The sequence below is a fragment of the Magallana gigas genome, chromosome 1, assembly GCF_963853765.1.
Source record: "Magallana gigas chromosome 1, xbMagGiga1.1, whole genome shotgun sequence".
NCBI classification, from domain to species: domain Eukaryota; kingdom Metazoa; phylum Mollusca; class Bivalvia; order Ostreida; family Ostreidae; genus Magallana; species Magallana gigas.
The window spans coordinates 64,544,289-64,568,239 of NC_088853.1; the positions used below are offsets into that span (position 1 = coordinate 64,544,289).

Here is a 23,951-nt window from a genome sequence, read left to right on the forward strand (position 1 = left end):
TTATTATTTTAATAAGGGACACACTGTAAATGTATTCAAATTATGAACCTTGAAAATTGTTGAAAGACTGTTTAAAGCAGAAAGAAAATATTATTTATTTTTGAACTTTGAAATTTCTTTGATTTTTGTAACTATGATGAGTTATTGTATTAAAAACGCATCACAACCTATTATATATGGAAATATAGTGATTTTTGTTTTTAAAGAACGCAAAACATAATTCATTTACTTTTTTTATTCTAATATGTATTATTTGATATACGACTATTAGTACAAAAATTCAAATTATTGATATCATTTTATCAATCTATTTAAAAGAAAATGTCAGCTCGACGCCTTTGTGGCCGTTCCGGCCTTTGATTTATATTTGTGATAGTAACTTTTGATCACTGTTTTGTCATCTTATTTCATGTAAAAACAAAATTATTAAGTATGTTTGTGTTAAGGTCATCAATTTTGCACATGTTTAAATGGACTCTCACTATCAATATCTTTTATTTATGATTCAGATCCACTGGTCTCTAAGACCCGTTCCTTGGCCAATAACATGACAACTGCTGAAGAAAATGCTGGATGGCAGACTGGAGAAGGTGATTATTGGGTTTTTTGTTCCCTATAAATGATATCTTTGATGTTGTTTATATATTACATTATGGAAATTTGTTGAAAATATCTGAAATGTACTTGTATTATATTGGTGTAGTGAGTTGATGTGTGTATCGGAGTTGTAGTGACTTGAGATGTGTAAATTTTGATGTAGTGACTTGAGGTATGTGTAAGCAAAGTCATGACTTAAAGGATCACAAAGAGAAAGAAAGAGAGAGAGAGTGAGAGAGCGAGGGAGGGAGACAGAGAGAGAGAGGGAGAGAGAAGGTTATTCAGCAGAAAGATGTCGTTTTTTTATATTTGTGATAGTAACTTTTGATCACTGTTTTGTCATCTTATTTCATGTAAAAACAAAATTATTAAGTATGTTTGTGTTAAGGTCATCAATTTTGCACATGTTAAAATGGACTCTCACTATCAATATCTTTTATTTATGATTCAGATCCACTGGTCTCTAAGACCCGTTCCTTGGCTAATAACATGACAACTGCTGAAAAAATTGTTGGATGGCAGACTGGAGAAGGTGATTATTGGGTTTTTTGTTCCCTATAAATGATTTCTTTGATGTTGTTTTTTGTATTACATTATGGAAACTTGTTGAAAATATCTGAAATTTACTTGTATTATATTGGTGTAGTGATTTTATGTGTGTATCGGAGTTGTAGTGACTTGATATGTGTAAATTTGGATGTAGTGACTTGAGGTATGTGTAAGCAAAGTCATGACTTATAAGATCACAGAGAGAGAGAGAAAGAGAGAGAGAGAGAGAGAGAGAGAGAGAAGGTTATTCAGCAGAAAGATGTGAGTTTTTTATATTTGTGATAATAACTTTTGATCTCTATTTTGTCATCTTATTTCATGTAAAAACAAAATTATTAATTATGTTTGTGTTAAGGTCATCAATTTTGCACATGTTATAAATGGACTCTCACTATCAATATCTTTTATTTATGATTCAGATCTTCTGGTCTCTAAGACCCGTTCCTTGGCCAACAACATGACAATTGCTGAAGAAAATGCTGGATGGCAGCCTGGAGAAGGTGATTATTGTTATTGAGAGAGAGAGGCATAGAGAGAGAGGGAGGAAGGGAGAGAGACAGAGACAGAGAGAGGGAGAGAGAGAAAGAGGATTAAGCATTTATTGTTTTTGTTTAACCTATAATTTTTCACATTTTTTCAAAGATTTTCAAACACTTTGCCTGTAACTCTTGAAGGAACCTCTGGAAATGTTTTTGTTTACTGTAGATTCCCAATTAAACATTTGGAATTAATGTCCACTTAAAATCACAGATTTTAATGCTTCGCTTTATTTTACATGAAAACTAAGTGAAATTTTGATAAAAATTTGGTGTTCGGATTTTAAATTCAATATTAAACAGTTGAATTGCAGAATTAAGTACTTGCGTAAAAATAAGGTATTTACAGTGGCTGTGACTTGCTTTAAATGTCATATTTATCAAATTGTTGTTATAGTACTTATCATTTTAGTGTAGTGTGTTTATGTGTTTATCAGTGTTTATATTACCATTGTATTTTTTTCCTTTAATAACATGTTAAAAAAATATTTTGTTTTGTACCGCCTGTCATTTTCATGACTTAGTAATGATTTGAATGTTTTTGCTACAGTTGAGACATCTGATTGCTCAAAAATTCGTGCAAAGGTGATACCTGTTTTGCGCAATGGTAGAGATGGGCCTGGCTATCCTGTTCTTAATAGATGTTTGTTTGGCAGGTTAGTTATAATTTATGATTCAGTTGTGTGATATTTGTAAAAAAAAAAAAAAAAGATTTTGTATCAAATGTATCCTAATCTGTAGGGTTGATGATTAAAGTTGTATTGTATTGTATTTAGGGAACATTTATATATTATTTTTGCCCCTTCTCCCTCATTGTTAGCCAGCAAATTTAAGACTAGACAAATTTCAATGTCTCAAATTATCTCTTTTAAACACAACTCTGTCTGGGAGATTCCAAGATGGGGCAAAACTGTCTGAAAAGGTCGAAGGGTGAAAATCACATGGGGCTAAAATAAACCCTGTGTACAGTATTTTTAATTTCTGTTTTTGTCTCTTGTCCAGATAATATTTGTAATAAAGTGATTGTATATCAAATGTTTATGTATCCTTTTCTCTATGGTTAATAACTTGATGATCTATGTTATATTTTTAATTTCTGTTTTTGTCTTTTGTCCTTAAATAATCACCGTTTTGTTTATTGTAGCTCCAGAAATTGTAACATCATTATACAGAATTTAAAAAAAAAAGAATGCCTGTTAGAGGTCTCAAGGGAGAGACAGGTATAAAATTTTGTATTAATAGGGTTTTTTTTCCTGCAAAATTTACCTGAATAATTGGTATATTTAAGGTCGATGATTAAAGCATTGTGTTGGTATTGCTAAGTTTTGCAAGCTGGAAACAAAACATTTAAATTTCACTTATTTGATAACAGGCTGTTTTGAAGACAGGGAAAGAAATTGAAAGACTCTACGATAAAAGCCGATTCACTGTTGGAGACAGAGTCTTTTGTTTGCAGATAGTTAGGCCAAGGTAATTTACAAGCTTGTTTGAAATTCTTATCTGGTTATGTAACTCAGATTCCGTATGTAGAAATGAATTTATGAATAAGAAATTTGATTTATGACAAAAATGCACTCATTTTTATAATAGAAGTTTTCAAACATTTGTTTTAAAACAGAGAATTTTCATGTCACTCTATAAAAATAATATTAATTATTTTTTTATCAGGAAAGAGGATGTCACATCAAAACAAAAAAAACAACCTAGTCAAGTAAACTCAGATTATGAGGAAGAAGGTATCTATATTCATATAATCAATTCTATATATAATTTGGATAAAAATTGTTAACTTCTTTTTAAAAAATGTTTACATGTTTAAAATTATTTTTAATGACATTACAATTTATTCATAGCACAATAATTAACACTACATACACTAAGAAATAGTTTTACAGCAATTGTGTATATTTTCTTTGATTACTGATAATAATGCTTCAAAATAATTTTTAGAAAACGAATCTGAGGAGTGTATGTCCAACTATTCAGATGACTCTGACTTTGTTCCAAGTGAAGAAGATCTAGAGGATGAATTGGAAGAGGAAGAATCAGATGATTTAAATCTATCGGATTTTGAAAAAGATATGTCAGTGGAGCGAGTCAGTGGAAGTGATAGCGATGATTCTGAAGAAATTACCGGTAGCAATGTATATTCCAGTTTAAACATCAGTAAAAAAATTTCTGTCTTAAAAACAGGAATAAACTCCAAAGGTAGAAGAGACAACAAATCTCATGTGTGCGTATATTGCGATACCTTTACAACAAACGTCGCAAGACACTTATCTTTAAAACACCAAAATGAGCCTGAAGTTGCTAAAATTTTGATTCTTCCAAAAAGAAGCAAAGAAAGAAGAAAGATGTGGGATGTTTTGGTAAAGAAAGGAGACTTCAACCACAACTATGGTGTGTTGGAAAAGGGTAATGGCATTTTAATCCCAAAATACAGAGCAAAAACTGATAATGATTGCAAAGCCTACCTTCCTTGTCAATTCTGCAAAGGGTTTTACAAAAAGTCGGACCTTTGGAAACATCAGAAAACTTGCAAAAAAACATGGTCTGTAAATGATGTCTCTATTCCACCTATGAGAAGTGGGAAGTTGCTCCTTCCTGTGGGAGATACAAAATTGAACAGACTGTTATACGATCATGTCATTACCAAAATGAAAGATGACCAGGTTAGAAGTACATTGGAAGGAGACTTTCTAATAATGCGCTTTGGGCATAGACTTTATGAAGAACAGGGTCATTTTCAACATCGCCATCAATACATTGCCCAAAAAATGAGAGAATTAGGGCGCCTTCTAGAAATTCTCAAAACCAAACACAACATACCATGTTTAGAAGATTCAATGAGAGCCTCAAACTGGGAGTCATTGGTGGAGGCAGTCAAGAACTTAGCTGACTTTGACAAGGAAACTCAAACATTTGGCATACCATCCCTTGCTTTAAAGATCGGATTTAGTATGAAGAAATGTGCAGAGGATTTACTGTTTTTCTCCATCAGAAACGAAAACGAACAGCAGAAGCAAATTGCTGATACATTTTTGCAGCTGTACAGTTGTGACTGGAAGACATCTATTTCTGCCAAAGCGTTGAATTCTCTCTCTCAAAGAAAATTTAACAAAACCCAACTTTTACCACTAGTAGAAGATGTTGTGAAGATGAACTCCTACTTAAATAAGAGGGCTGAGGAGATTAAAAAAAATTGGACCGAGGAATCTTATGCCGAATTTGCCAAAATTTGTTTGGCCCAAGTGATTTTATTCAATCGTAAAAGAAGTGGGGAAGCAGAGAGAATGACAGTAAAGGGTGTCCATGATTCAAAAAGAGGAGGACATGTAGATCCAGTTGTGAAAGACACTCTTTCTGAATTCGAGAAGCATCTTTGCAAAACGCATTTAAGAGTTGAGATTCTAGGGAAGAAAGGACGGAAAGTCCCTGTTCTACTTACGAAAGCCATGCAGACCAACATTGAGTTACTTCTCAAAAAAAGATCATCTGACTCTGAATATCTGTTTGCTAGGGCTAACAATAGTTGTTCCCATTATAGAGGTTCTGACAGTATTAGGGAATTTGCATCTAAGTGTGGGGCCAAACATGCAGATCTTATAACATCTACAAAACTTCGAAAACAATTGGCTACTTTGGCCCAGGTTTTGAACTTGAAGGAAAACTCCCAAGACATATTGGCAACATTCCAAGGTCATGATATCAGAATTCATAGAGAATTTTACCGCCTCCCTAGCGATGCTCTTGAATTAGCGAAAGTTTCAAGACTTCTTCATTGTATCAACAACGGAACAATCTCAAAATATAAGGGATTAGATTTTGATGAAATAGAATTTGACAAAGGTATGTTATTTCATTTTTTATTATAACAGAATATGAATACTACATATCTGTAAATTTAAAGAAATGGTATACTTGCAAAGCAGAACTTTTTGTATGGTATAAAGTCCTTAAAGCAAAAAACAAAGGAATGTGATGTTTTGATTATAAATTGCCCTTTAGATATTTTGATTATATTATTTATTTGCCATTATTATGATATAGTTCTGGCAACAGTTTAAGCCCCTCTTTCCACCCCCTCCCCCCCCCCCCCCCCAAAAAAAAATAATTACATGGTATGTAATTACATATACAGTAAGGAATTGTTTGATCATTTTTATATAGAAATATAAAAATACATCCCTGTATGCTTTTGCAGAGGAAATGGTTGAAGAAGAAGATGATGAGGTGGATGAAAATGATGAAGATGATGTGGAGCAAATGTGGGATCAATCAGGATATGACGGTTTGTAATCACTATTTATTTCTTTAATTGATAACAATCTGAAATGATACTATTGTGCATGTAAATTCATTTATTGTGTTTCTACTTTTTTTTTAAATGTAGATATACATAATTTTGGTTATATACTACATTATAAATAGGTACATGTACATTGAAAATAATTGAGATTAATTTAGTGGACAGATGGTTATTTTTTTTAATGTTATATAGATAGTTATCATGAAAATGGAGGTGAAGCATGTAAAAGAACAGCGAAGTCATCAAGTAAACCTGTCAAGAAAGGTACCATTTGTACTTATTTAGATTAATGTTGAGTGACTTTTTACAAATCAAGAGAAAGAATTTAAAATTGAGTGAATACAAATCACCATATGGCATACCTAAACAATGAGTGGGTAAAAATTAACAGCAAGTGAAAGTTGCGGAGAAAAATATGAAGCATACACCTCTCCTTTGGAGTGAGGACATGAAAATAATTGTCAAATGACAGCTTTGGATATTTTAGACTGAAATTTGTGAACTAATATTTGTCACAGTTTTCTTAGCACAGATACTTGAAATTTTAACACACATTTTGATTAGGCATGTTCACATAACAGTGGGGATATCTTTAGCTTCCATATTGCATTTTTTTTTATATGTACATCTAACAAATAAAATGAGTGTTTACAAAAAAGAAAAACCCAGATGATTTTACAGTTTATTTGGAAAACGTGTATTGAAATATACAATCTTGTATTAAAGTTTAGTTAGTAGGTAATTAATGGTATTCCTAACTATTTTAGGACCACCGCAAGCACCACGACATGTATGGACAAGAGAAGAAAAAGCTGCCTTAGAGCGCCAGTTTCCACTCGAAATAAAATTAGGGAAGACGCCAGGCCAGCTGAAATGCCAGACTGCTATAAACTCAGAAAAAACATTGGCTTCATTTAGTTGGAAGAGTATCAAATATGCAGTGAGAAATATTATCACGTCTAGAAAGAGGATTTTTCAAAAGTAATACAGCAGTTGATTACTTCTTGATTTTCAGTATAAAATCTTTCTTTTATCAAACAAGATAAACTGCTGAAGTTGCTAGATCTTTTTTATTCTTCAATGCTTGTTCAGATTAATCATCATGCTACAAAGACATATGTTGAAACACAATGAGGAATAGGCAACACTACATGGGGATATATTGTATATATAAAAATGGTAGTAACCTTTGGATATGTAGTTAAGATGATATTTTGCTGAATATTTGACAACTCTGTAGTGACTTTGGTGTGTGTATGAACAATTTTGTGATTTGTTGTATGTGTAAATGACGTCAAACATAAGAGAGAAGCAAATCACTTAGCAGCAGCATCTATATTGCTGTTTGCTGAGAAGGAAAGTAATATCATTATGTGTCTAAAGCATATATATGTACTTGTATTGTAAGCAATACTGCTTGTAAATGGCAATATTTGTGTTAGCTAAAAATAAAGTTTATTGTTCGTAGAATATGTATGTAGTACTAATATCAGTTGCACGTACATGTAAATTAGTCTATGCATTAAAAAAATCCTTGTAAAGACCAATTTTTAGAGGTAGTAATAGGATGCAGATGATTTTATTTTAAGAATTATGAAAATATATGCACAACAGTTTAAAATGAATAATGATTTGTAATTAAATATACATGTATAATGTGTATTGATTGAAATGTAACAAATTTTACAAATTGAATGTTGTTTTGAATTATTTGTTATATTTTTGATGGTTTGTGTTCTGGAATCAATTATTTTGATAAATGAAATCATATTATAATCTTATATAATTTGTATGCTTAAACTTTTTACCTTAACGTTTTGAAGGTGTATTTTGTACAAACTATATAATACCATAATTACTTGCAACTTTCAAGTTTCAACACCTCTGAACAGTGGATTTTCTTCAGAATTAATTTACACGTTGAATACATATTGCATATTAATAATAGCATATAAACATTTGTTTAAAGTTGTAAACATTTTGTAATATTTTGCTATATATTTGACAAAAGTAAAGTGACTTTTTGTGTGTATCAAAATTGTAGTGACTTAACATCTTGAAGTAAAAGATTTCTGTGTATTAGTTGTGTACACTACATGGGGATATATTGTATATAAAAATGGTAGTAACCTTTGGATATGTAGTTAAGATGATATTTTGCTGAATATTTGACAACTCTGTAGTGACTTTGGTGTGTGTATGAACAATTTTGTGATTTGTTGTATGTGTAAATGACGTCAAACATAAGAGAGAAGCAAATCACTTAGCAGCAGCATCTTTATTTGGCTCTTCATCGTTTATATATCAGTTGTATTTCAATAACTCAGCCACAATGTTTATCGCACAGATATATTAAGCATACAATGTCATGTATTTGTAATCGGATCAGTGTAAGCATGAGCTTTGAAAATGTGAAAAATGGTTTACTAATGTTTATGAATAGAATAAAAGTTATTGGACCTTTTAAATGAGTTGCTGTGATTACTGATACTACTTTTTGATAAAGCTGTTATTATCTCTTTGTGATCCCATGGAGTACGTGAGTTACCTTTATCAATTTACCAAACACATTTTTCGGCCATGTACATGTTCGCTTCTGTGTAATATTGATAATATAATACATTGTACATGAGCTATATTGGAGTGATGGTGATGACAGGGTTTGGCAAAAAAAAATGTAAGAAACTGACCACGAAACCTTTAGATTTAAAAATGAAAAATCTATTTCATGATAAACATACCATAGATATATCAAATGAATATCACAACACTTTATTATTACACGTTTCATCATGGAATCATGCATCAATTATGTTTTTAAAAAAACCAACAGTCGGCTAAATTACACAAATAGTACATCAAAGGAGAAAGACCAATCGTTATGATCGTATCATATCGTATTGCATCATTACTTATCGCTAACTGTCTTATCTGAAAACATTCGCGTGGACTTTGGGTAGTTGTGTCCAACAACAATGTGACGTAGGCCTGTCTATTTCATTGCTGTCCATTCAACCTTGGATCTTTGAAATCAACACGATTTGTATGGCTTTTGAGCTAAGACTACGCAATCTATGCATATTTAACTCAAAACCAGCGTTATTTTTAACTTGTTTTTATGCAAGAAACAGTTACGTCCTACGAAAAGTCCTATAAAAAATTTATAGGTCTTGTTAAAATGAATAAGTCTAAATGTTTGGAATCAATCTTTGACATGACAAACCAAAGGCTACAGAGACATAGAGCCCATAAATATATAGTAAAAAATGGAACATAATCCCAACATTTACATTACATATCTTTCCACAAACTATCAATACGATGCATTTTTAAAACCAAAATACTGAAGTACTGACGGGAGGTGATTTTATTGATTATTATTTATTTTAAAATCAAAGATGCATGTATGTGTAATTTCGCATGGAAAGTAGTTACATACCTATATTCGAATAATTACGCACATTTTTTTTATCGGGCTTTTCTGACAAGAGTTCCGAGCTATAGACGGAAAACCCCATATGAATCATGTTGTGTAACATTTAACAATAGACGTAACGCACCCGAAACTCAAAAGCTCTGGGGGTAGGAATACTTACGGCTACAAAAATATTTTCAAGGTGTTGATAAACAAGTTTCCTTGAAAAACGATGCTTCTGAATACATTACATCGAATTTATCGATTATTTTCAAGTATTAAAAAATACTATGTCTTGTCAGCGGCGATGATTGCTTATGCTTAGGTCCAAACACTGTTTCACTTCCGGTTTGCGAAAGTAACTGCATAGGATCAACTCCCAAAATCTTTGTAAGAAGTTAAAAACACATAGCAAATAAATACCATTTAACCAAAATCGGTGTGCTTTAAAGACCGAAGTAATACGTTTTTGCCTCCATAAACTTAGATTTTTAGCAAAAATATGCTTTACAAGTTTTTAAAACAAAACTGACAAATACTGTGAAATCATTTAATTTCATGGGGGCCAATTTTCGTGGATTTTAGGGTTTACATTGAATAAATATAGATGATAATGACGTAATGACTTGCAAATTATAGCAATTCCCTTCCTTAGATGGAACACAATATACATATTTTGTATGTATTAGATTTGTATATAATATTCATTTTGTTGAAACGAAAATGTTGCTACATGTAAGTGTAGTGTAGTGACTTGCTCTGTTTTTCAACAATGTACATGTAGTGACTTATTGAGTGTGTAATAATGATAATATATAACTTTCCTCTCTCTCTCTCTCTCTCTCTCTCTCTCTCTCTCTCTCTCTCTCTCTCTCTCTCTCTCTCTCTCCTCTGTTTTTAATTTTTGTGTAAAACATTGCTTTGTTTTTGTCAGCGCATTGATTGACCATGAAGTGAACGCGAGGTTAAACCTCTGAGCAAGCCATGGGCACTTAAGAAATGCGTAGACAATCGCTAAGTAGAACTCCATGGCAATTAACACAGTTCGACGATACGGGAGCTCCGTAGAAACGACTCGGTCGCCCTGACATCTTCTCCTTGTTAAATAAAATAAATAAATGTGCAATTTAAAAAAAATCTAGCGATCTCACAGCGATTCCAGCTATTTTAAAACTCCGTTGTAACTTTGTGGGGACGCAACTTGATGTGACAGTGCATTAAAGAACGTTGCCGTTGTAACGACGAAAAGTGACCCCCGTAGAATATTGACCGGGAGTCATTTTTCTACGTAGAAAAATGACCCACCAAATTGTAGAATACTTGGATCACATCATAGAAATTATGGTCTAAGGGTAATTTTTCTCCGTGTGGGCTGTAGAAAAATGACCTTGAAGAATATCGACCATATACATGTATTAGTATTATTGTCTTTAAGGTAGATACAGGGATGGTGGTTGTGCCGGGGGGGGGGGGGGGGCATTGCGTGTTTGATACTTAGATTGTTCGAATAACCAGCTTGAGTACGCTTTTCTGTTCATCTTTCATTTAATTTTTCAAATTAAACAATGAAAGATATAGTCATGTTTCGTTAATTAAAGCAAACTGAATATAAAGCGTTCCCTAATATTAAATCTTGGCAACAGAAGAAAAAGACGTACCTTAGATAACGATTTAACAATCTATTGAGATATGTTCGTTCATGAGTAAAAAATGAAGTCACCATCAATGTGTTGCATACTGCATACAGAAAATCGGGAAGGGAAGTCCTTTACAGGGTTGCATTGTATTTGACGACTCGTTGCAGATCAAATTAATTCTAACGTTTATTTGAGGCAAAATGCATCTGTTAGGTAAAAAGCATTCGGTCTAATATATGTATAATATTTAATGGTTTAAATAATATTTTGTTATGTAAAATATTACTTGTACATAGTCTAATATAAATGTAGTTTTTGAATCAATGCAACATTGCATCCTTATATAAACTTGATTCAGCGATGCTGTTAATCATTACCTTTTGATTAGAGTACGGTTTCTTGCATGTGTTGTTTGTATATTTAGGAAACAATTTTTCACCAATGAGGGAACTCTAATATCAGAATTTGATTAAAGCAAACAATTTTCGACCTGTCGTGTTAGTTGGAATAAAGAAACTGGTCTCTGCAATTGTTTTTTTTTTCAAACAAGTATTTGATATTGGTATTGTCTGATCCTGAGAGCAGTTTGAGTTAATTGGGTACTAGTACATTAACAAAATTGTAATGTAGCATTACATTTTTAAACTACTTTGTAATCTAAAAGCACCCTCGATCAAAATCTATTAGAATCAATCACTCATATCTGTAGTCATAAACAGGTTCAATAGAACTATCACTATAAAACTCTTAAAGCCATCTAGTGTGATGATTCATGTGTATTGAACTTAAAATCAATAAAATCATCAAATATGTAAAGAAAATATGAAAATAAAATTGAGGCCAAAATTTTTTGGCAGAGACCAATCCAAATTTGAGACCAAAAGTTCATCCATAATTAATATGCTTTTGCTGCCCCCTTCCCCCTTGCCAAATATGAATGCTGCACATCTCACCTCTAATTTCTATAATTTAGTTTATATGTGATGTAAAAATTCTATGGGGTCAGTTTACAACGTGTGTGTGTGTGGGGGGGGGGGGGGGGGGTCGTAGATCTACAGGTCTGGAATGGTTTTCTACTGTAGAAAATGGATCCTACTTATCATAGAATACTGACCCTGCATCAGTTTTCTCCGTAGAAATGTGACCTCCGGGTCAATATTCTACGGGGGTCACTTTTCGTCGTTACACCGGCGCTGCGTCCTAAAGCGATCCGCTGCTGTCCATGCAAAAATGCCTCGGTCACAGTCAGGGCGCCGTGACATGTATCCCTTGTTAGAATATCATGAAAAAGTGTGCAATATGTTTCACCTTTTTAGCGATCTCATGCCGATTCCATATATTTTACAACACCGGGATAACTCGGGGGGGGGGGGATTTGTGGGACACTTTGCCTTTACGTTCTATATGAATTTATATCTTAAGAAGCAAATACAAGTTTTTACATCTTATTTTAGATTGACAATAATTTCGAAATACGAAATTTAGTGCCTTCTTTTTGCTGCCGACCTTTCATCATTTTAATGCAACTGTGACATTAATTACTTTTGATTTCTAGCGATTTCATCTATTTACAGTATAAATCAAATTTTAATTGGTATTCATAAAATCTTCATCATTTCTTAAAAATATTTATTTGATAAAATCAACGAGTTGGATTTAATAATTTACTGATAAAATGACATTATTTTAGGGATTTACCCGGAACCCGCTTACGTTTCTTTAACTTTTACTTTTCTAGAATATTTTAAAACGTATTCTCATTGAAATATTGTAAAAATTGAAAATTCTAAAAGATTGAAAATGGTTCACTATACACCAATACATCCAGGTTCTCTATATTCTGTTGTGTCTGGTCAAACATTACCACACTTTCCTGTAGTGATGCTTTAAGACTTTTTATAGGTATATAAAAAGTTTTATAATTTGCTTACCTCAGCTCACTTCCCCATATTAGTTTTGGAGCGCTTCAGGTCTTGTTTACAAGTCAAATTTAAATTTTATATCAGATTTGTTTTCAAAGGAAGTCCACATGCAAAAGCATTTAGTTTGATGATGGTCCACAAAAGTAATGCCGATTTATATACAGTTTATAATTACAAGTTTGTTAAAATGCTATAGTTTCATCTACCTTAATGCATTGTGAAACCAGTAAAACAAAATCCTGAATTATCCAAAAATTGTTGGAGGTGTACCATCCAAAATAATACACGTATCGACATTTCCCATCTTTCCGTACAAAGTATTTTCATTATACGACAATGCACGACGTACAACTTGAAAAATGCAACCTGATATTAAATTGAAGAAAACAAATTACAGCTTTTAAGCAGATTTGCTCAATACATAGGAAGACTTCAATCATTGAATTCATGAAATGGTTTACATAAAGCGAGTATTTCCCAATTGCAGTATTGATATTGGTATACAGGTATGTACGGCCGCGGCCGGATTTTAAATATTCCAACATATTTTGAGAATGCTCCAATTTTTTAAGATATTTTTTTCTGGTATGTGCTCTGAAAAGAAATTGGAAAATCTTGATATAGATAGGAATATCATGCACATTCCGCCTACCTAAAATTTTAAACCAATATCAAACGAGCTCAGAAAAAAAATATTGTTGTCCATTTTTATAACGTTGAAAAAAAATTATTTATTCCGCACCAGAAACTTATTATTTGATATACAATAAACATTTATGAAATTATGCATAGAACTCTCTCTCTCTCTCTCTCTCTCTCTCTCTCTCTCTCTCTGTCTCTCTCTCAATAAAATTGGAGCATGAGTTTGTATAATTTACGCGTGCTAGGGGACTCCTTACTGTCGCTCGCTCGCTCTCTTTCTCTCTATTTCCTCTTTGTTTTTTCTCAAAGAAATTTGAGTATGAGGAATTTTACATGCACATTGACTGCATATAAATACGTGGTATAAATTTTCACCTCTGTTTCTAATCTTTATGTTAATTTTGTGTTTTATATAGTGTAGTGACTTTTCTGTGTGTATCAAAAATGTAGTGACTTGTTCCGTTGTGTCTTTGATAATAATGGCTTTAATTACTTACATGTACGGTAATATACAGTGGCAATATAGTGCTTATAAAAATTAACTTTGTGGAAACAGCCTTAAGTATTGCTCAATGTTTGACAGCTGTATATAGTGACTTTGATGTATGTATTTAAAGTGTAGTGACTTGCTGTGTTAATTGTGTGTGTGATAATGACATACTAGTACTACTGTATATATCTCTCTCTTTCTATCTCTCTCTCCGTCTCTCTAGATCTCTCCACTCTCTCTTTCTATCTCTCTCTCCGTCTCTCCGTCTCTCTCTCTCTCTCTCTCTCTCTCTCTCTCTCTCTCTCTCTCTCTCTCTCTCTCTCTCTCTCTCTCTCTCTCTCTCTCTCTAAAACATGGAGTTCGAAACTTTTTACATGCAAACAGGTAATTACAGATACCGGTATATCGACAATATTGTAACCTCTGTTTCTAATGTTATGTAATACCTGTCTTTGTCTTTGAGAATGTAGTCAGCGCATTGAAAATGCAGTGAACGCAAGTTTAAATCTTTTAGCAGGTCATGATCACTCAGCAAAAGCGCAGTCAATTTTTATAATTTTCATGCTTTATAAAGCTCATTATATGTTTATGATCTAAATCTGTCAGGCACGTAGCATCGTTTTTGAAAGTGGGGGGCCAGACTCATCCAAAAAATCTTGACAAGCAAAAAAAAAAAGAAAAAAAAAAGGAGAATTTTAAGTTTTCCAAAATCTTCAAATTCCTAATCCGTGGGGGGGGGGGGGGGGGGGGGGGGGTACTATATAACTTCAATTTCACTCCTGATTTCCTTATTTTCGTATCAATTTTTTATATACTCCCAAAAAAGTGTGGGGGGGGGGGGGCCAACTCCATGATAATTCCATTTTTTATATGTAAAAATTTGTTGATGTGATAAAAAGTTCGGGGGCCAGGCCCCCCCCCCCCTGCCCCCCCCCCCCCCGATGCTACGTGCCTGTCTGTAAAAACCTACAATCGTTTTAATATTTCTTTTTTGACTAGGCGAGGACTCTTTTTTAATTGTTTTTAAAACTTTCTATATGCCAGAAATTAAATTCATGTAAAACATATGATATTGTGTGGACTTGTGTGGTGTGTTCTTCTAATGTTGTAAACAAAATGTTCAATATGATTGTGGAATTTTGTCGCCAAAAGGTGTTGTCTAAATCGGCACCAAAAAAAAAACAAACAACCAAAAACAAAACAAAACAACAAAAACGACTAACAAATCAAATCAATACAATATGTACATGTACATCATTACTGCAAAGACACAGCCGTTGGAATATGGAGTAGGCTTCATCCATTTTATATTTCACTTAAATTCTATTTACTAACTAAAGACTTGTGGATTTTTCAGAATCTAATATTACCCATGTTCAATCTGATATTATTTACCAATTTCCAGGGTGTTCTGTCTATATCAGCACACGTAAGTTTTAATTTTGTACATTGTACTTGTACATGTATGCCCATATTATCTGTGAGACAAAGATGTATGAAATATGGCAAAAATGTACACTAATCATGATAAAAAATCCAGCAAAATACCGGGTATATAAAGAGCAAACGCTGACATATAGAACATCAGATGGTGGATCAAGTACAACTGATTCCCTGATGACCGATCGCACTTGTTGTTTAATTCCAAAATGGAAAAATACATAAACAGTTCGTTGTTTGCCATTAATGAGTGACTTGCTTGTCAAAAGTTAAAGCGTGAATGATTCAAAGGTAGTAAAAAAAATTAAACAAAATGGTGACCGTGCGACATGGAATTTAAGAACTCAAGTTACACCGGGTGCGTTCTCAATGCAGTCCTGCTGCGTTCTTTTAAAAATGTAAAGCATCAAACTGCAAGCAGTAAAAGCTCATACAGCTCACACAGCGCCGCAACAATGCAGCAACATCTTCATTTGTCGCGGTGGGATCGCCTAGAACGGCATGAGACGGCGCCCAATTTGAGCATACACAAAGTACGCACCGTGTTTCTGCATTCTATTAAGCACACAGTAAATAATGAAATGTGTTGTCATCATGACAGCGCCTTAAGGTCTGCAACAGCACCACTACTATAGATCTCCGTCGGCGCGCTCAAGCAACGCACATATTTGCAGTAACGATAAGTTGATTGCGCATGCACAAAGTCCTCTCGGAGTCCAAAAAAATTGGGATGTCACTGCGTCTCTGTCGCGCTCTCAGTGCGCATACACAGCGTTTGAACGTGTTATTTTTATTTTCGCGCGCTCTTAGAGGTCGCTGTAGTTGCGATTATTGCGCTCTCTTTGCGTTCCTTCTGCGTTCAGTTTTCTTAACGTAGAAAAATTCTGCTGAGTTTATGTAATAACACATTTTTTACGGGCAAAATGGGAATTTTTTTCTATGTAAAATAATAATCGTTTTTTGTTTAATATATTAGAAGCGTAAAGTTTTTCAAAGTGGGAGAATGTCTGGGGGATTTTGTTCTCATCAAAAATATCTTGACCAACCTTGTAAACTGTATTTGTTTGTTTTCAGTGTTTAGAATACGTTGCAATTGTCAAGTATATATAGCTGCGTTAACTATCATGATTCACAGTGTAAAATTCAACAGTTTAGTCAATAATGTTTTATAAAAAATAGCTTAATATGTATTTTTTTCAGTTGATGTACAAACGATCACTTGTGGTGATTATGTTTTCTTGCTGACCAGCTATGATTTTTTTATGTAACCGTATTTTGATTTTGCTTGTAAAGCACTGCAATGAATAGAAAATTCAAACCCACATTCAGATGCGCAAGTATAAGAAAATCGCTAAGAATTAAAACGCAGATAAGATTATTTATGAGATTATAATGCGATATATAGTATATACATAAAAATGTAGTGATTTTCATGTGTGTTGTCAATAGTGTAGTGAAATGCATGCCATTCTGTCAGTATTGAGTTGCATGTGTGTTTTCATAAAGTGTAAAAATGTAGTGAGATGCACGGCATTTTACAGATTCTTATTTTAAATGAAAATAAAAATCGCAGTATATAGCGATCATTAGGATACTATTTTAAATAGAATTCTGAATTTTCTTCGCTGTAAGTATACGAGAAAGCAGTGTAGTCAGTTGCATGTAAATTTTCAGGTGTAGTCAATTGACGGTGTTTACAAACCTGTGTGTGTGTGTGTGTGTGTGTGTGTCGGCCATTGTCGTGGAGATGGGCCCTGCCCTTGTGACTTGCTATCCCGACTGTTGCCGGGATGGCTTTCCCACTTCCTAGTTTTTCGGAAGTTCTGTTAGCACCAGACGTGACCTACTCCTCTCAAAGAAAACGGAGGGGAGTGTAGTGATTGTGGACTTATTCTATGTACGGGCTGTTTATAGCCCGTGACGTCACCAAGCGGGAGTTCCAGCACGAGATGCTTTTACCGCCAGTTGGAGATCTGCAGCCGGCTAGTACAGACGCCTGACGTGTTTACGACGAGGCGACCGGCGAGTCCAGCGGTACCGGACCTACGGATCATTATAATTGTACATATTAACTCAATAAATACTACATGATTTTGTATACGGGTTATCAATCGAAATTTCTGAGTAAGAGTTATCAAACTTCCGCTTCACTTCTTTGAAACCAAAGTGAAAGTAAGCATTTTAAATCAACAACTTGAGATTTTTTGGATTTAGATCTAGTACAGGTAAAGAAAATGTAGTTTTTGCAGTAATGGAGGGTTAGTAGAATGTGGTCTTCTCATTAACATAACTATATATTGCTAAATAATGCATCCCTACACACAATAACCCATGTCGCGAGGGGATGCTCCGCTTAGCGGTGCCCTTGTTGATCATTAAAGCTCATAATTTAAGTTGAAAAAAAATTAACTGGTCATTTTTATACATTCTATAAATGATGCAGCGATGATTAGCAACTCAGCAATTGTTACTATAAAAAAATTCCACGTAAATCTTTATTTGTACGTGTTCTCTCTCAAATTCTGCCATTATCGGTTTGTTCGTAAATATCGTTTAAAGCGATCATACGTTTATCATGAACATCGTTTATCCTTTCCTATCGTGTATCAATCCTATCATATCGTGCGTGTATACTGTTCTATCGTGCGTTAATCCTATCCTTTCATGCATGTATACTGTTCTATCGTGCGTTAATGCTATCCTATCGTTTATCTTGTGAAAAATAACGTTGCGGGTACTGTATCTATCGAGCAGGTTTGAGTGAGGTAGGAGATTTCTTTAACATCTTTGATAATTGAGATCAGGCTCTGCAACTGAAGCAACCTCTGCATTTCATTTATTATATATGCAAGCTGTCATCTATAAAACATGTGACCTGTTCTAAAAAACTAAACCTCATCCAGCATCCGAAACCTATGGCTCAGATTCAGCATTCAAGCATGTCAGGTGCATCAGTATCATAAGACACATCATCCATGCAAGTTTGGTGAAGTACGGACCAGTAATAACTAAGATTTCATCATCAGAGGGCACTAGCCATTAAAACCTTATCCTCCTCCAGCATCCACAACCTATGGCTCAGATTCAGCATCCATGCCAGTCAGGTGCATCTGTATCATAAGACACACCATCCATTGAAGTTTGGTGAAGTTAGGACCTGTAATAACTAAGATATATTTTTTAGTATCCTTGATTATGGAGATCAAGCTCAGGATCTGAAGCTACCTCTGCTATTCATTAATATTACAGTTTAATCAACTATGCAAGTTTGAAATAGTACTATTATCTTGTAAACATGTGACCTGTTCTAAAAAAACTTAACCTTATCCAGCATCCGAAGCCTATGGCTCAGACTCAGCATTCAAGCCTGTCAGGTGCATCAGTGTCATAAGACGTACCATCCATTGAAGTCTGGTGAAGTTAGGTCCAGGAGTAGCTAAGATATAATCATTAGAGGACACCTGCTCAAAAAACTTTAACCAGCTCTTAAAACCTTAACCTCCTCCAGCATCCGAAACCTATGGCTAAGATTCATCATTCAAGCTTGTCATGTGCATCAGTATCATAAGACACACCATCCATACAAGTTTGGTTAAGTTAGGACCAGCAGTAACTTAGATTTTGCTATCAAAGGGCACCTGCAACAAAAACTTTAACCTGCTCCAAAAACCTTAACCTCCTCCAGCATCTGAAACCTATAGCTCAGATTCAGCACTCAAGCCTGTCTGGTTCATCAGTATCATAAGACACGCCATCCATGCAAGTTTGATGAAGTATGGACCAGCAGTAACTTAGATATTGCTATCAAAGGGCACCTGCAACATAAACTTTAACCTGGTCCAACAACCTTAACCTCCTCCAGCATCTGAAATTTAGGACTCAGATTCAGCATCCAAGTCTATCAAGTCCATAAGTAGGTTTGGTGAAGATAGGACAAGTAATTTCTTAGATACAGGACCTGCAACAAAAACTTTAACCAGGTCCGGACGCCGAGGGTAAAGCATAAGCTCCCCTTGACTTCGTCTCGGTGAGCTAAAACTGTAGGAGCAGTTCAAAGATCCAGGTTTTGATGTTAAAAAAATTGTTATTATTCAACACCTAGGATTACTTTTTATGAACCTTTTTAAGAGACAATGTTACACCAAAAACCAAACGTCTAGAGTTCAGTGCGCTGATTTATAAGATTTAAGAGCAGTTTGAGAAAGTAAAACGTGACGACCGGACAGTCCAGGAATACATCAACATCCCTGACCTTTCTTTAAGAAGTTGGGGTATAATTAGAAAGCTGATACTTTTGTCACCATGGCCGAGCCTCTGATCAGTAACAACAACAATACAATGTACAATAAAATATTTATATACAAAAATTACAATTACACAATAAAGAGTCGGCAAGATACGACGCGGGACGGTCTTTAGGCTCTAATCCTCCTGTCTCCGCCCATCACCTTGCTACCCTGAATCATCGTCCATTGTATCCACCGTGTCCACCAGTTCACCACCTCACCTGCTCCAGTTAATCAACTACCGGAAACTCTTCCGGTTGTCCACCATAGGCCGTCAATCACCATCACCACTCAGGCCAATACACAGAGCCTCGTCCATGCATAGAATGTGACTAACCCCGGGACCTTTAATTATAATGCTTACATATGTACAATGTATTAATGACCCTAACCGGTCTCCGTATAATACATTTAAACAGAGTGAACTCTCGCCACTTAGAAATATGTTTACACACCGTAGCGAACGGCACAGGTAGTTATACTACACTATATACTACATATCTTAACAAAACATGGCACTAGTAGCCTATAATGCACAAATATTTCGATATATACGTTGCAAACACGTGGCACTGTTAAACATACGACGTTAAGGTAACATTCACGTGGCAACTCTTGTCCGCTATTTATAGTAATATAAAGTGGCACTTACAAGCTTTAAGAGTTATGAAAATGAAATGAATAAAAGCAAACTTACCCCGTCTAGAGATTTAGTTACCAGGTACCAGTTACAAAATTAAATACACACACGTGGTCAGATCCGTGTGGGGAAATCGTGCGCTCTGTCCAGAACTGCAAAATTCAAACCTTATAAGCCCTAACAATGCGGGTAGAATGACCCAGGTTGAGTCTATTATGCTGACCAATGCCAAACTGAAAAATATGAGGCTCCATACGAGATAAAAATAAAAAGTCTATCAAATCACTGGGTTTAGTACGGGATAAATCCTCTACACATAAAAACAACTTACACTACTGTTTTACAGCAATTACTAGGATTTGATTGTGACAACTTTATACCTTGACATGTAGATGTATTGTTAAACTTGTAAAACTATTGAGTTTGATGCATTACTGATTTCTTCTTTTAATATATATATATTATTTAAAGATGCATAATTTCAAGCGGCTTTGTTCAGTCACAAAGACGGTTTATTGATTAAAATTAATGGAAACGACATTGTCACTGTCGCTTGTTTTCTTATTATTAATGAAATTTTCTTTTTTAAAACATTTCATGCTTATCATTACTACATCTCAAAAAGGTTAACAATTAAGATTAAGCAAGTCCTTTTTTTAAGTGCGCAATTCAAGTTGTTCACTGTATGAAACACTACTTTAGAAATTTTCGAGGCACAAAACACAACTGAATTTTCATACAACTTTATCCTAAGTCACAATGCAACTGTCTGAAATCTTCCGATGTTCGTGGTATTTATTCAGTTTCTTTGTGTCATGTTATGGCAGCCTTAATCCGGGCTTTTCTCAACTTCAGCATGGACACAGGCTTGACAGGAAACTAATCCAATCCTTCACAGAAGTAAGTTTCCTTGACTGTGTGACGGAATGTATAGTGACACCTCGGTGTAAATCTGTTAATTATTTTAAAGGGGCTAATTTCTGTGAAATCAGTTACGAAAATAAAACGACAGCAGAAACTAAGTACGTGGACAATGCTGGATGGGTGTACAGTGAAAAGGAGCACTGGCCAAAGGTAAACATTTTATGTCCAAATATATCTGTGCAGCATGTTTAGATTATTCGATTTAAGTAATTACAACTGAGTTCAAACGATATGTATTTATTAGTATAAATATATTTCAAGATTTTTCCATTCAAATGTCCCCTCTAGCTTGTAAACACGGCTAAAAAAGGCTTCGGGGATTCTTCAATGACACATACATAAAAGTACCATGCCATATTTTAAATACCCGTGAAAAACAACCTATATTTTGGATAAATTTTTTTTTATTGATTCCTAGTGCACTTTTTTACAGATATGTACATTTTTTAAGATTAAAATTGTGTTGTAAAGATATCTTGGGTGCAAACTGGAGTTTGCTTACCCATGCACTGTGTGGTCTTCGCCACTTTTTCAAACTCGTTCACATCTTTTAAACTTAAGTTTTTATTAATCTGACAAGACCCAATATATTAAATTGACCTTTAATATATAATTGATTTAAAAATTTTGTTTGAATTAATTCTTGATATTTACAAAAATATATTCCGACACACATGCTCGTATATATTTTCCATCCCAATTCAATTACATGTAACCAAATGAGAAAAACTGATTTTCTGCTTATTTAAAGGGTTTTTTTCAGACGCTGATAAAGATTCAATGAGTGATTAGAAACATGTATGCCATGATTAAAAAAATCGTTACTAAAGTAAGGAAGATTGAAAACGCATTCAATCAGCAGTTCTAAAGTGTCCGGGTGATTCAAAACAGATGTTTTTAAGTTGTATATGTTGTGAATATTTCGTTAATGTCGGAGCTTTAATTAAACATTAATAGTACGTGTAGCGATGATAAACAAGAATACATTTTTTAAAAATAAATACATGTATTTTGGAATGTCAAAAAAAAAAAAAAAAAAAATTGATACATAAATGCACAACTTTTTGTTCATTTTCGCCTCGTTTTAAACAAAGGATATTAATAATACTAAAGGAAATTTAGTAAGTAATAAATGGTGCTTTAAAAAAAAAATGAAACTTTATACTCATAAGTATTTACGATTCATGTGGGGGTTGTGTGTGTGGTTTTTTGTTTCAAATAATAACAATCGCATTTACCAAATACATATATGACTGTATGAAAGAAAATCAAGATGAATCCAGCAGCAGCTAATATCAGTTAATAAACGTGTAGAATCTAGCAGCCAAAAAAGAAAAATAATATTGTACTGCTAGAATTAAAAAAGGAAAAGTTCTTAAAACGCGTGATAACATAACAAAATGCAAGAAAAAGAATACAAATTGTAATGAATGTCTCTATTATTAGAAGTGTTCTCTTTGAACAATGAGATCTCATTCACATTATAATAACGACTGATGAATCTGGAGCTGGGTTAGTTTTATTAAATCTAAACAATTATGCTATTGTTTTATCAGGCATTTATTATATCAAATATACAGACATGTTTCACATTAAGATGATAAATCACTCTTTGACTAAGTAAGCTCTATATCAGATTTATGTATGTTTTTACCCCTGCAAAGTTTGGAAGAAACGTTTTAGAAATTTTTAATTTACTCAAAGATTGCCTACGACCTTAAGTTACGTCATGACCTTGAGAGACCCAAAGTCATTTTGGCAAGTTCAAAGTAATTGTATAAACAATGCTTAATTATTAAATGTATCATATCTTGCCTTGTATGAATGGATAGAATAGAAGGTAATATTTGACAGAAAGCTTGCTTGTGTAAGGCAAAATCAAATAAGAAAACAGCCCGCCCCGATGTATTTTATATATTTTCGAGAAGAAAAAAAATTGGGTGGAAATTTTTTTCGATAAAATCATCAAGCTCGGTACACCAAAAATTATAAACATTTAATGGCCGCTTGACATGTTGATTATAGTTTGATTCCAGTTATGTTTGTTATCATTAATTTAAGTTAAAATAAAATAAAGTGGGATCAATATTATTGAGGGACCACCAGATACAGTTCCCCACATTCTGGACCCAGAATCACCTCCGCCGCCATCTCCATCTTCATGGATGCTGCCATTAAGCAGAGGTCGCACCAACTGCTCTAATCCTAAAAGGAAAATTGAGGAACTGACTTTGAAGAAGCTAGAATTAGAAGTTCAGTATCTAGAGTTGAAAATCAAAAAGCTGAAGAAAGAGGAATGAAAAAAAACTATGTCCATTCAATCCATTAGTAAAACAGAAATTAATTTATATAAATAATGAAGTAAAATGTCAATAGAAATGTAAAGTTAAACTTAAAAGAAATAGTATTTATGACAAATTTTAGAGATTCAGTAGTTAAATCAATGAATTTAGTAAGAAAGACTTGAAATATGTGCACCTATGATGATCATCTACATGTACAACTAGTGATTTTTATGTGATATTTTATGAAATTTATTTTAATACAAATGTTGTTGTTGGTGT

General features: G+C 33.7%; 1 protein-coding gene across 2 annotated transcripts; it reads left to right on the forward strand.

Annotated features, from left to right (window-relative positions):
- The first annotated feature begins 473 nt into the window (after positions 1 to 473).
- LOC105329227 (uncharacterized) lies at positions 474 to 8,453 on the forward strand. 2 transcript variants are annotated; one of them, XM_066084113.1, is made up of 11 exons: positions 474 to 590; positions 1,049 to 1,129; positions 1,566 to 1,646; positions 2,233 to 2,338; positions 2,827 to 2,902; positions 3,055 to 3,152; positions 3,351 to 3,418; positions 3,633 to 5,531; positions 5,887 to 5,973; positions 6,184 to 6,255; positions 6,759 to 8,453. In XM_066084113.1, exons 1-11 carry the CDS (start codon positions 548 to 550, stop codon positions 6,974 to 6,976), a joined length of 2,829 nt encoding a protein of 942 aa, XP_065940185.1. In that variant the 5' UTR covers positions 474 to 547; the 3' UTR covers positions 6,977 to 8,453. The 2 variants fall into 2 exon arrangements, with proteins under 2 accessions (XP_065940185.1, XP_065940221.1); XM_066084149.1 differs by lacking the exon at positions 1,049 to 1,129 and having other exon boundaries at positions 478 to 590.
- Positions 8,454 to 23,951: the final 15,498 nt, after the last annotated feature.